The sequence below is a fragment of the Lepisosteus platostomus genome, chromosome 3, assembly GCF_059453375.1.
Source record: "Lepisosteus platostomus isolate fLepPlt1 chromosome 3, fLepPlt1.hap1, whole genome shotgun sequence".
Taxonomy (NCBI): Eukaryota; Metazoa; Chordata; class Actinopteri; order Semionotiformes; family Lepisosteidae; genus Lepisosteus; species Lepisosteus platostomus.
In genome coordinates, this window is record NC_142613.1 from 45,322,507 (window position 1) to 45,337,891 (window position 15,385).

Consider the following 15,385-nt stretch of genomic DNA (forward strand, 5'->3'; position numbering starts at 1 on the left):
CAAGAAAAAATAACAACAGATGTAGACATGACTAAAAAAGCCAGATTTTAGGAGCAGAAAAAAATTCTCATACAGTATATACTATTTGACTTACAGTAAGTATCGAACACATCTTAATAAAAAAAATATCAATGCAGATCTATCAAAACAATAGTAGAATATTGTAGTGGTCCAATGCTCCCTACTAATGTGAACTTTTTTACTCATTTAATATTTTAAAATAAAATGTTAAGGAAAACATTTTAGAATCGTCATTTACTGTACATTATTAATGTTCTATATCTCCTTTCCTCTCCTAGAGCAGAGCAAGATATTTAAGGGATTAATTGGACACATGGTATAAATTTAAATGAACAGAAAACTCCTGTGTGACTTGTTCATGCTGTGGACATGACAAAGTCAGTGCAGGTGAAAGAAAGCAAAAGACGCACTGAACTAAGTTCAGTTAGGCAAGGAAAACCTGAAATGAAAGAAAATCTAGTAAAAGTTTTTAGATGTAATTCAGCCTCCTTTCTCCTTCCTCCTCCTCGTTCTTTTTTGAGTTTGGAAAGTTATTTTTTAACTGATTTCAACAGCAGTAACACGTTGTGCAAAGGTTGGTTTAATTATTATAAGAAAATGCACAGCCATACGTTTTTAACTGTTAGTTTGTTTTTAAACTTCTCTCTTTCAAATATAAAATTGTAATCTATATACAGATTATATAGATTACAATCTATATACAGTATGTACATATTCCACTCAAACAACATACATATTGGTATTCAAAGAAGCTCTGTAAGGTGCACATGCACTACACAATTATTTTTCTACAATTCTCATACAGTAGCACATATGGGGTACTATTTGTGAATGTGAAACTCATGAATGTAAAACTCTGATATTTTAAAATATGACACTTCAAATCTTTCTTTTTTCCAGCATTTTAAAAGTTCTCAGTTTCTTTTTTCTTCGTAGGCTGTGATATTTTTTACTTTGCAGGGAGTACTCTTTTTCTGTATGCTAATCAGCATGAAGCCTTATGACAGATCCATTTTTAACTATTTTCCATTTATAAAGAGAGGTTTATTACTGGGTAATTTCAGTTCCTAAGTTTTTATAATAAAGTTGCCCTTTCCAATTATGGCTTTCATTGATCTAAGAATTCAAATTATACAGAATTTAAGTAGTTTTATTCTGAACCATTTAAAAAAATGCAATATTGGTACAGACAAATACACAAAAGTAGTAGAAAGTCTCAAAAGCTTTAATGTCTATATTTAAAAATCAGTCTCTATTTATTACAGTTAGACTTCACAATAAAGAATAATTTGGTTCTAGAATGATAAAAACGTAGCGGTTATCATGAAAAAATTAAGCACATTATTTGAAACATTACTGCACTAATATACAATACGTATAACATTACCCTGTAACAGATTTATATCAATAGTTATATATGAGCATATACTGTAATTGAACCAAATGTCCTACCATAGTGCACTGTCAATGAAAGTAAACACAAATTCTAGTAATACTATCAATAAAATTTAGAAAATAAATAAAATCTAGTAATAAAATTTAGTACACTGCATCTGGGGTTTTATGTATACTGTTATCATGCAGAGTTTCACCCATCTAAGAAAAAACCCAACACTTCACCCTATCAAAAAGCAAGTCCCCTTAAAAGGCCTGACAATACATTATGTGAAGACTTGCATCTCATTTTACTTTTTCCATAGAAATTATTGAAACTTTGAGTAAATGTCTCACGTATATTTAATGAATTACCTGATGCAGTTAGTTCATTTTCAAAGTAACATATTCTATATTATTCTCATTCTAATATAGATGAAGATATTTTAAAAACGGAAATATGGCAGATAGGATTAAGGATGTCCTGTGGGACTTTGGCAAGGGTCTCATAGCTTTGCAGAATGGGATGTAATTTGGCAGGGCACTCTCACTTTTTCAGTCCAGAAATGGTGATTGGTCAGACGATAGCATAAAACAGGAAGACCAAGGCTTAGAGGCAGCTCCAGTTATGTGCTTTCTCAGTTTCTCACTCTGTTGCATAGCAGCAGAAGACCTCTTCAAGTGACCATGCAGTCCAGTACAAGACTGAGTTTATTTTTTCTGTTTGTTTAGTGAGCTTCCTGATTTTGGTTGAACCTGAAGGAGTCCAGAGTCCAGAGCGCCAAAGAAGAAGCTAAGCTTTTGATTTGTTGTTATCATGAATGTTTTGTCAAAGCACTGTAAAGAAACGTACCCCTGTGCTTGGATTTAGAACAGCATCCAGTTAAAGAAAAATAATATAATGAATAATTCAAGCATAAGTAAAATGAGTTATTGGAAAGACTAAGAGAGATAAAACAGAATATTGCATTTGAGGCTAAATTAATAAAAGTGTCAGTATTATAACAACAAAACATTAAAGAATGAAGTAAAATATGTTAAAGCCCATTTTTCTAGTAGCCCTAAAAACTACTAGAAATTCCCATATACACAATCACAGGCAGTCAAACTTAAAGGATCAGATAGACAATCTTACTCAATTTTACTGAACATAAAATATTTATTTTTAACCTCAGTAAATATTACCTACAGTTGATGTAAAGAAAAATAAATATTCAGTCTTGTACCAAGAAGCCTTAGTATTTTGTCAGAGGGGGCTAAGCAATAAGATGTGACATTCAACTGAACTTTACAAGACAGTCTTACAATGCAACTGCCTTGTAGTTCCAATAGAAAGGAACTGTGTCAAGAAGTCCAAATAATAGGATCTTTAAAGTCTAGGGAGCCAAGATTTGAGATGATTTGTAAGTAGATAGAGTTCAAAGTATGCAATCACTGTGCTTTAATGTGTCAAGTGTTACACTGAAGTGTCCCAAGTTCAGGTCATTGCAGGGGGCTTATACTGTATCTTCCAATGCAAACGCTGAGGGTTTTATGATTCCTGCTCTTCAGTAATGGAGGAAATTGTCAGAGTTATCAAGGATTGAAAAAAGCAAGCAAACAGTGTAATAATGACATGTATCCTGAGTAATAGTAAAATGAATCAAACTTATAATGCTGAAAAAAATGTATGTTGTCTAAATGCTTATAAATTTTGAGTCTGTTTTTATGAGACACATACCTCTTTAATAAGAGCCATGAAGCGGTTTCCGAAGCGCCAGGGCTTGTGCCGGTTGCACTGCAGTGAGCTGACAGTGATCTGCTGAGACTGCTGGACAGCCACGGCCACCACATGCACAGCATCATACATTAAGGCAGCATCAGTCTGAAATTAAAAATAAATCGTCTCACTCGTAACCAGATCACATACACATGAGGACAAAAAGAGGCATACAACATCAGAAATTCTAAACCTAGAAGAAATGATGAACGTCACAAAGGAAGTTAAGTTGTGGCACTCTAGTGTCTAATGATTTCAGTGAGAAAATTAACATATTCCACAGATATACAATCTAATTAGGACTTGTCTGGAATGTTGGTAAAATATGCTAGCATGGATATAAAATGTATATATACAGTATATATTGAGGTCATAGATAAAGGAGTCTAAGATCACATTTTTAGCAAAATAAATTATTGTTTAATTATTTTAAACATTTTAGTTGAATGTTTAAGACTGCTATAAATTATATAATTCTACACCCTGTTAATCTTATATTGTACAATTCTCAGTTCTTGATAAAAATTACATTATTTTTTCTGGTATCTTATTACTCTCCTCGTAGTAAATGAAACTACAGGACACAAACTGCATTGATATAATATAATAATATAATAACTCAATATTTGCTTCTATCTTGTAATTGTTTAGTATAATATAAATGAGAATTGCTAAAGCTGAACAATTATAAACTGGAGTGAATTTTAGAGAAGAAGGTGATCATATGGCTGAATCCTGGGGAAACAGATTGATTGAAACAATTGAGGCAAAAATGATGGCAGGTACTTGCAGTAATTTGATGAACCCAAACAATGAAAAATAAAAATATCTTGCCACCCCATTAGGAATTTATCTGGATCCCCTTGGGCTCAGCTTGGTTTGCTTAGTAGAATGGCTGTCAAAATCAAACAGCAGTAGAAAACTGAATGTTTCGATGCTCATTAAGCAGGTGATCATTTAACCAGTCTAACCCAGATGCCTACTTCTATTTATTTATTCTATTGTCAATATCTATCAGCTACAGTAGGTGTGACCTATAGTGTTCGCTGGCAAAAGTCTCAGAGGGATCAAGTCCTGTTGTGCTGCTGTGCTCGCTTTGCTGTCTTAGCAAAACCGAACGCTGATTCCAAATCACCGGTGATGGATACAAGAAAAAAATGGAATTATTGTACAAAGTACTGAGACTACTAATACATGTTTTTAATCAGCCAGCACTTAACACATATTAACTACTGTATCACTAAATTTGTTTATTCTATTGAAAACATTTTTTTTTATTTAGACTTTGTCTGAAATGTTTTTTTTTTCTATTACACACTTATATGAACTAAGGTTAAGAGGTCTGTATGTATTCTAAATGTGCAAGGTGAATCAGTCAGGGAAAGGATTAACTAGATTGTCTACACCTTTAGTCTCCTAGAAAAAAAAAGAAAAATGGTACAGATAAGCACACTTTCACTAAGGTTATCTTCTTAAATAGTTCTGTCACTAGTAAAGAAGAGCTGTTGGCAGTAATGAAATCCATTCATTATTGCTATCAATCTGAAATGGCCACCACTGGGCTGTGACCGGTTAAGAGACTCCCTTTCTGCAGCACAAAACAGAAGGCTGACAAGGTTAATAAACTTTTTTTTTTTTGTAAAATAAGCCAAATTTGTAACATGGACATGGCTCAGAAAATACCAGAGCAATAAGATGATGTTATAAAAAATGCAATGCTAAATTGCTATGAATTTGTTGGGGAAAGTGAAAGTGTGATGGGAAACGCAGGCAGCATTAGGCTGCCTGCATCAGTAAATATGCTGTGAGTCATGTTTATACAACATTATGGGCCTGTCACTCATCCAACTACTCTGGAAAAATGTTGTTAATCACTTCTGCAAAACACAGTTCTGTCAGTCAAGTGACAGAACAGAAAATGGCAGACAATCACTGAACTGATAGGAGAGGCAGACCTGCATTAAAAATTCCTTGGCTAGAAGGTGGCTGCTCCTAGAAACCCCCTGTGCAGACTGCTAAAATGAGAGTTGTGTCAACAAGAAGCAGTATCTCATGATGCCATGTCGTCTTTTTATTAATCAAAGCAATTTTACAAACAAACCATATTCTCAGAATCACTAGGGATGCTAAACTAACATTTTTGTAAACAAACTAGGGGAAAAAAGCCCTACGTGCTGTTTTTTAAAAGGTTTATATTGCATTTAGCTATTTATAATCCAATGATGTACTGTACTTACCAAATAGCAGAGAGGTTTTTTAATATTCATTTAGATTTTTTAAAGACTTTTTTACAGTAGATAGTACTTTTGCTAACAAACCAGGCAGGCTTTCATTACAGTCAACCAAAATAATGGTACCACATGGTCAATACAGAGTTGTGAATTATAATTCTAAATTATAAAACTTATTCATCTACTACTGATGATGTAAGGCTTAGTAGTTAAGATACAGAAAGAAAATGTCATGTCTAGTTTGTTAAGCAAAGGACAAAAGGCTTTTATCGGACTAAGAAAAGTCACCATAAGATGAATGCAAGAGGCCATTTGGCACAACTCAGGGTTTTGCTTTGATTTGCAAACTGATTAGCTTCAGTTTGATAGAAATAACTATTGCGCAGATCAACCCTATAATAAGTACATGTCACAGGAATGTCTTTGGCTTTAATTTTCTTGGCTAAAGAGGTGACTCTTAGGCCATATAAAAAAGGTGTCCAGCCCTAAATTACCTAAGGTCAAAAGTTCAGTCTGAAAAAATAAATTAATCCTGGGTTGAATTTAAGTGCTGCTGCAATTAGGTGGAATGATTGTGAAGCAGTGATCGCAAGTCGGATTCATTCAAACCAATGTTGTTGGTAAAATTGGTAAGAAAATGGGGCTTGTCTTTTTCCTAAGCTTTCATTAATCAGCTATGTTTTGTTCCAGGATCTTTTTTTTGTGTTAAATTACATTTAAAGCACAATTGTGAGGGCTCTGAAATTAATTAGATTATTTTATATTTACCAGATGCAACCATAATTTATTTGGAATTGGTATATAAAGAGTCCTAATCCAAACATCCATCAACAATAAATATAACGGGATTTTAAATTACTGTTAGACATTGTAATGTTGATATTAAATGTTGACACCTGTACATGGCATTGTTTAAATAGCAAAAACAACAACAACAAAAATAATAATAATAACATGCTTACTGAAATAGTCCTGAATCACCAAATTACTAAATGCTATTGTCCTTATTATGATTTATTTTCTGTTTGCATAACAGCAGAAGATGAAGAATAGAACTGCAGTAGACGCTGAAGAATGTTTTTCCCATTCCACAATGGAAATACTATTATAAATTTTAACAGCTTGAGGTTTCTCCTCATAAACATCTCATTAAAGACAATTATGTCATTGAATTAAATTGTAGCTAAATAGTTTAAAAGCTTTTTCTCCCCTATGTCAGCTAATAAAATATATTACTCCTGAAACCATTTTTTCTTAATTCACAGTTGCTCTCACATCCCACACCCAATTTTACAGAAAGATTTAATAAATCTCCCTGACCGGGATTAATTTTTACTGTTTTATGAACTGTTAAATTGCATTGTATGCTTATTAAAGCTCGTGTTCTCTTACTTCTCAACATGCTCTCTAGTGAACTCTGGAGTAAAATTAAATACGGTGTTGGTGTTCTTTATAATTCTACAGCACCAAAGTGCATTGGAATTCTTCTGATGTTTCTTTTTTCAACTTCCAGAGCGTAAGCCATTAATATCCCACATATCTTGCAAACCATCCAAATTATTGCAAATTTAAATGGATTGTTTAAAAATACATGAGTTATGAGTCTTAAAAAATCCAGCATACAACCAGATAGACTCAAAATCTACTACATTAGGTCTCAACACGGATTGAAAAAAGAAATGGAAAAATGGCTTTATCACATCACCATTTTTACAATGATTTTGCCAATTACTTTAAACTTGAAAACAATTCAGGTCTGCACTCTGGAATTCATTGTAAAATGCTCAATGCACAAATGTCACAGCCAGTGACAGTGCTTTAACTTTTTAGAAATTTAAACAGCTCCTTAAATGAAATATACATTGGGGACCATAACATCCTGTAAAAGAATTGTGTAGAACACATTTCCAATCATTTTTGTACCCTAAACAAATTTCAGTAATATATATAAAGAATTAAGGTTACATTCACATGGGAAATTGAGTATACTAGTTTGTGGAGATGTTTTTTCAATGTATAATTCAGCCTACACATTTGCTGAATTTATATAACCTCACCAGCACTTCTGCACTTAAACATTCTAATTAACATAGGGAGAATGTGTGTTTTTTTCTTATGCTGCTCAGTTTCAGAATTCCATTTGTGATGTTTTAAATTCATACCACATGTGTTTCTAAAATAATGTAAGAACTAAAATATGAGTTGATAACAGACCATTTCCAAGATAAACTACTATAGGTTTTTTAAAGATGCAAACAATATTATTAAAACTGCTTTTTAAGTCATTTGTGGAATGGAAGAATAGTATCCTCTAATTTAAATAGACATTTTATTATTAGAAAAACATGATCTGATGATTACATAATTATTGTTTAGAACATGTTCATTACAATTGGTGAGTGACAGTTTGAATTTCCTGTCTGAAATATAGTTTGGTCAGGTTTTTTTTTTTCAAAATGAGCCAGCAGCTATGTCACCCTGCAACTTATAATTGGCAACCCACTGAAGCTAAGCAGGTGTGAGGCTGGTCAGTACCTGGATGGGAGACCTCCTGGGAAAAACTAAGGTTGCTGCTGGAAGAGGTGTAAGTGAGGCCAGCATGTGGGTCCGAATGCCCCAGTATAGTGACGGGGACACTACCGTAAAATGAGTGCCGTTTTTGTATGAGATGTAAAACCGAGATCCTGACTCTCTGTGGTCATTAAAAATCCCAGGGTGTTTCTCGAAAAGAGTAGGGGTGTAACCCTGGCATCCTGGCCAAAATTTCCCATGCCTCCTAATAATCCCCCTCTATGAATTGGCTACATTACTTTGTTCTCCTCCCCCCCACCCCCCGTCGGCAGGCGGAGCGAGTATTCTCGGTCGCATTTCATGGCAACGTCAGTTCAAACCACCAAATGGAGATGGGCGTGCTGACAAGCGGACCCTGCTGATGCTGGATTAACGCTAAAATGAGAGATATTTTTTCAAAATACATGAGTGCTCTGACATGCCCATTACCCAGGATTCTCAATATTTAAGAGAGGACAGTTTTTCAAATGAGGCTCATAAATAAACTAGCAAATAGTGTAAAATATTGTAATATTTGATTTTGTATACCTTAGATGATAAATTTAATTATTGAAATTAAAGTTTATATATATACTTAAAGTTTATACATATACTATACTTAAACTCTCAACTTTTTATAGGTGTTGTGTGGAAGATTATTTTCCTTACCACTGGTTCTCATCGTGTATCTTGATGGTTCCACTAAAGTGCAGCTGCATTCCTATAGAGCACATACATCACTTGTTCTAAATTCATCTCTGCAGACCATGAAATCGCATCACTTAAATGAGTCTGGATTCTTAAGCTCTTAAGCTCTAATATTTAAGGTACTTTCACTGGTGTGTTAAACATGTGTGATTCCTTCAACTGAAGACACCATTTTTAACGTACAGATGGTATTTTAGAATCAGGAAGATTCTACCAATGTCAGGAACAAATTATAATTTAATCTCTGGCTGTTTAAGTGCTTTGGTAGCAATTATGATTAACTAATTATTTAACTATCATTTTACTTCCTTTCATAGAAAATACTTTAGGTAATTCCAGACTTTCTTGTATTTTCTATGTTAGGGTGTTCAAATCACATAATATTTTACAGATTATATTTTAAAAAATGCATGCATACTCCAATATATTGTGATGCCACAAGGGGCCGTGTCCTCGTGGGATGTTACGTTCCCTGGGAACTCCTAGATTTTTCTAAGGCTTTTCTCAAACCTAAGATGGTTATATGCAACTCACAAGCGACTAGATGCCAGCAATCACCAGAGAAGGCATCATCTTAGCACCCTGCTCTAGGTCATATAGTGTACTGAACCAGGAAAGATTAATGACGATCGGGAGAACAAGTCTGGGTGTAACAGCACCTCCACATTAGCCTCTGCCTTTGCACAATCTGAAAAATCTAGCCTCTGTGCTAAGACTCTATCTTTAACTGCTAAAAAAGCCAGTCTCGGAGTTGCAAACAGCAGCTTGCCTCAGTGCAATTTTCTTCCCAGCCTATCCTAAAAAAACAACTTTGCCGCTACAGCAACAGCGTTTGCCACAATGCAGCTACCAAGCTATAAAGCTCCAACTGCTCGGCAGTTGCTATATATACAGGTAAACCAGCTTCAGGCTGAAGGCCAGCTAGACTACCTGATCCTAAGCAGTTTACCTACCGGCCAAGCTGCTAGAACACTGATACAGACACATGGGTAAGACTGTCCAACAATGACCCACACACATCTATGCTGCACCTTGGGCCAATGACCACCCACATCTACTGTGCTGGGTAGAAGTCATAATCCACTTACAGTAGTTCCAGTCAATAAACCACTGTTTAGGACTTGTGTGTAGGGAGTGTCTGTGCTTGAAGCCCCACCTGAAAAGCTGTGCCTCAATTGTGGTCTGCCCCAGGCATCATCATAATATTTCTAATCACTTTTTCAGCAATGCCTTGCCATGTGTTTTGGGGAAAAATCCAGCAGGGACAAGATAGACATTCCTTTTTAACATTTTTAGAAAGCCCTATGTTTTTTACAAAAGAGTGGCCACATTTATTGGCTTAGATTTAGGAAAAGGGTAGTCAGTCGCATTTATAAATGGCTTATGAATGGAATATAAAGTGTTCTGAACACTCCACTCAAAGCACTTCACAAATAATAGGGACTCCCCTCCACCGACACCAATGTGCAGCACCCACCTGGATGATGCGATGGCAGCCATAGTGCGCCAGAATGCTCACCACACTTCAACTATCAGTGGGGAGGAGAGCAGGGTAATGAACCCAATTCATAGAGGGGGATTATTAGGAGGCCACGATTGAAGGGTCAATAGGAAATTTTGACCAGGACGCCAGGGTTACACCCCTACTCTTTTTGAGAAACAACTTGGGATTTTTAATGACCACAGAGAGTCAGGACCTCGGTTTTACGTTTTATTCGAAGGATGGTGCCTTTTTTCAGTATAGTGTCCCCATCACTATACTGGAGCATTAGGACCCACATGGACCGCAGGGTGAGTGCCCCCTGCTAACAAACACTCTTACCTCTTCCTCTTCCAGCAGCAACCTTAGTTTTTCCCGGGAGGTCTCCCATTCAGATACTGACCAGGCTCACACTTGCTTAGCTTCAGTGGGTTGCCAGTTTGCTCTGCTATCTGCAAGTTACTTGAACTTGAACTTGAACTTTATTGCCATATGTAACCGGTACTGGTACAATGGAATTCTTACTTACAGAAAGTCTCTCGATTGTAAAACAAGTGTAAAAAACAAAACAAAGTGCAAACAGTGCATCAAGACAATGTACAAACAATAGACAATGTGCAAGTAAACATGCAGACAGTTTGAATGTAAACAATACAGACGTGTAAACAATGACTGGAGACGTACAATAAATAAATTACAATGAGGTAGATGGTGATGGTGTAGGTGTGGTCCGAGGGGGATGGCTAAATGTGTTCGCCAGTCTCACTGCTTGTGGATAGAAGCTATTGAAGAATCTAGTGGTAAGTGTCTGTATGCTCTTATATCTCTTGCCTGAGGGCAGTGGGGTGAAGAGCTCATGCCCTGGGTGGTGACTGTCCTCTGTGATGGCCAGAATTCTACAACGGCAGCGGTCCTCATAGAGCTGTTTAATCTCGGTGAGACCGCAGCCGATGATCTTCTGGGCCATATTGACCATTCTCTGCAGTGCCTTTCTTTCTCGCGAAGAGGTGTTGCCATACCACACGGTGATCCCGTTGGTGAGGACGCTCTCGATAGTGCAGCGGTAGAAGTTCACCAACACATGTATTGGCATCCCCCATCGCTTGAGGCACCTCAAGAAATAAAGGCGCTGCTGAGCCTTCTTCATGATAGAGTCAGTGTTCACAGTCCAGGTTAGATCTTTAGAGATGTGAATTCCCAAAAACCTAAAGCTGGTGACTGTTTCCACTTTCGTACCATCAATACTGAGCGGGCTGTGAGTGTGTGGCCTGTGTCTCCGAAAGTCCACTATTAGCTCTTTCGTTTTCTTTATGTTCAAGTCCAGGTTATTGCTATGACACCACCTAAGCAGCTGTACAACTTCATCCCTGTAAGTGGACTCGTCATCATCACTGATCAGTCCTATTATAGTGGTGTCATCGGCAAACTTGATGATGCGGTTGTTGCTGTGTCTTGCTGTGCAGTCGTGAGTAAATAGGGAGTACAACAGTGCATCAAGACAATGTACAAACAAACAATAGACAATGTGCAAGTAAACATGCAGACAGTTTGAATGTAAACAATACAGATAACTCAGATAACTCAGATAACTTAACTCAGTTGTGAGTTAAGATAAGAGAAGATCACTTTATTAGCCATATACAATTTCTTGCATTAGAAGTTTGTCTTTTCAGATACCCCAGCTTGCTCTCCATGAGACACACAGACAGGGAGAGAAGCTTGGGGTCATAGCGCAGGGTCAGCCATTGTATAGCACCCCTGGTACACTTGGAGTTAAGGGCCTTGCTCAGGAGCCCAACGGAGTAGGATTCCTCTGCCGGCTGCATGATTTGAACCGGCAGCCGTGCAGTGTCAACAGGCCACCTTTTTTCAGGTTTCTGTCCTTAAGATATCAAAGCACTGATAAATGAAAAAGCACAACAAATCCCTGTTTCCTGATGCTTGCCACACTATCTGTCTTTAAGGAGCAATAAAAGGCATCATCAGCATATGGTTGCTGAATTAATAAAATCAGAAAAGGCTTGACATTTGAGCAGCTCTAACCATTACCAGTCACATTTCTAATTAATGTCAAAGTTATGAATGCAAATGATTGCTTTAATGCTAAACAGCCTCTGTTTTAATGAATAATTTGAAATGAAATAGTTGTCAGCAATTAGACATTCATAGTCCAAGAAAAGCCAGCAGAGCACTGTTTGGTTCATAGATTCCAATCACGTTCCTCTTTGGAACAATGATGAGTGCACCTCGATTTTAATTACGCCATGTACATCTTAAATCACACACTACATGAGTTACCTTCCTACAAGGATGTCCTTAACAACAAATTCTAATATTCTTTTCTGAAGGACATTTTTTAAAAGGCTCACAAACAGCATATTTAATTAGTTTTTTCCTATCAAGCTCAACTGAATCTTCGATGAAACGATGGAATGATATGTACTGTATCTTACTTGAAAGACACAACAGAAATAGCACAAAATACATCAAGATAAATTTAAAGTAGGAATAAAGACTAATAGGGATCTTTTTAGAAATTAAGTAGTTTTTGTGTGTTAACTAAAATATTTTTATTTTATTTATAAATTCCATTATTTTGTTTCTCACACATGAGAGTTCAGTTTTGCAGCCATCATAGGTCAGACACATATAGTATACTAACACACTGACATCTAAGACCAAATTTCCCAGAAGCCAGTTAGCTTCCCAGTATATTTCTGAACTGTGGGAGGAAACCCAAGCAAACACAAGGAGAACAAACTCCACACAGATATTACATGCAGTCAATAAATGCACCCAGGGCATTACTGCACTATAATGCCACAATATTTTTGTTGAAAAGATTTTTGCTCCAAACAAGTATTTAAGTGCTTAAATTCTTTTATTATTCAGTTTGAACTTTTAGTGTTATGGAAAAATGATCATTTTTCCTTTCATTCATTTTATTTTCCTTGCATTCATGTTTTCCTGCAATTGTAAAAATCTGTATCTGTTGTTAATCTGCTGTTGCACATTTCTCCTTTATAAAAGAACCTCTGCCACTGCATAGGTAATAGTCTGTATTACACGTGTCATAGCTGTTATTTTGAATTTTGTTTCTTACAAATTATTAAATTTGTATTGCAGACAATGTAATACTTTTATACTTGGGCGTGCAAATTTGTAAATTATGCAAACTATTGTATGCGATGTTCATAGAAACACATATATTAGTGAGAACCTTATGTTTGACCTAGGTTTGTTGAATATTACAATATTACACAAACTAAAACTGCTTTCTCTTTTAAAGATGAATGTGCAGCAGATGCTGATCTAATAATGGCTGATATAATAATAACTGAATTGTAAGATTTTACCTGCATTGATTTACCGGTATACATTTGCCCCAACATTTACAGTACATTTTTGAATGCTTTAAATAACTGACACAGAGACCAAACTGCAGAAAAAATCAGAAGACATACACCTATATTTGCTTTTCCTGTGTCTGATTCTAAGCCATTTAGAGAACCTTCAAAGGTGGTGAAATGAAATCAGTCAGTGAATCTTTGAGAACTATGTGATGGATTTATTGTTTTTTTAGAAATCTGACACTGTTTTAAGTATTTGCTGTTTAATTCATCTCTATAGATTAACAATATCTTTCACAAACAGAAATTTATTTTTCAGAGGCTAAAATACAATTTGTGTAATGTTTCTGAAATTAAGAAAGCTCAGAAGACAAAGCAAGATACAATGTGAGTTATTGTCCTTGAAAAAATACTTAATTTTAGATCCCATAATGTTTCCTTGTGCAAAATCCTTCCAAAGAAGATACAACATGTAGTGCTGAAATAAAATCCTTCAAATTTCATATGTGTAAAAAAGTCCATTCTGATCCAGTTGAAATCCAAAAATATGTCCAGTTATTGGCATGACATATGATAAGTGATGATTAATGTAAATAACGCTGCTGCCAACATCAAGTGACCTACTTAGCTTTTAGTTGATTTTTGGCAACTATCTCTTATCAAGAACGTTTAGCTTTCTAACTCTCCACACGTTGTATTCTTGACATTCACAAAGGTCAGGATTGCCACAGAAGTGTATATTAATGAATCAAACCACTGCAATGATCATAAATAATGCACTTCTAAGATGCACTAAATTTTGGTTTAAAAACTAATAAGTAAGCAAATCACTGGATTCCTCAACAGAAGGCATAGCATCATATATAATGTGACTTAATTCTAAGAGAATTTAGGTTTATAATGCAGCATACTGTATCTATGCAGTACCTGAATTATATAGTAGCAGCTAATTAAGTTCTGATAATTAAATACAATACCTTTGAGGGTTTAATTACCCATTAAGCTAATTATCCGCTGTTAACTGATTTTTTAAATTAGTCCTTTTCATTTCAGAATGAAGTAAAAAATCTGTACTTTATATTCTAATATCTTGAAATAAATTGTTTTTTTTTATACTTTTGATTATTTCTCTATTATATATCATGTGAAAGTATTTCAGATCATACTTGATTCTCAAAACAAGAAACATACTCCTTGTATTGTACAATTATAGATTCCTCTTACATTTTTGTATCAATTTTTAACAATAATAAAATTTTTCTCTTGGTGGTTTTATCCATCCAAGGTCAATCAGCAACACAGCATGCATTCAGAGCCTAGAAGACCAGTGTTTTTTTTCATTAATTTCTGAGATAAATGTACAATAAACCTATCATCCTTGTGTATGCCTCAAAACAATCTACTCTTCATACTAAAATAGCACTGTTACATTAGAAAGCTGCATCTTATTTCAGGTAAGGCCCTTCTGGCCCTTTATCACATCTTATAATTGCCTTTAATTTTATTGGAGTCAGCTCCTCCTACAAAGTAGCTCCCTGTTAAGCAAAAAACATTTCTAAAGCCTTGGGATACAGGAATTTCTCTGAAACATTTTTCTGAGATATCCAAGACAGATTTTTTAGCCAAACAACCCATGACTACCAATTTGGATGTTTATTGTAATTGTCAAAACTACTGCATATTTTATAAGGAGCCATATTCCAAATGAATAACGAAAAAATAACATTTCAGATGTTTATGGAATTTTGATACTCTTTGATGCTGTTGTTTCACCCCTTAAACTCATGAGATCTCATGAAGTCCAAATCTCAAAAATGTTATAGTCAAAGTCAAACATATTAAATTTAAACTAAGTGAAGCAAATGAAGATAAAGTAATAATGCAAATTTATATTCAATATAAAGAAAGACAT

The 15,385-nt window shown here is 35.2% G+C and overlaps 1 protein-coding gene across 3 annotated transcripts in view; it reads right to left on the bottom strand.

Annotated features, from left to right (window-relative positions):
- Positions 1-15,385, bottom strand: part of grik2 (glutamate receptor, ionotropic, kainate 2) — a 266,090-nt gene that overhangs the window by 103,674 nt on the left and 147,031 nt on the right. For all 3 annotated transcript variants that reach the window (XM_088625713.1, XM_088625714.1, XM_088625715.1), the window contains one exon: positions 3,116-3,259. In XM_088625713.1, coding sequence (XP_088481839.1) covers positions 3,116-3,259 — 144 coding nt within the window. The remainder of the gene's footprint in view (positions 1-3,115; positions 3,260-15,385) is intronic.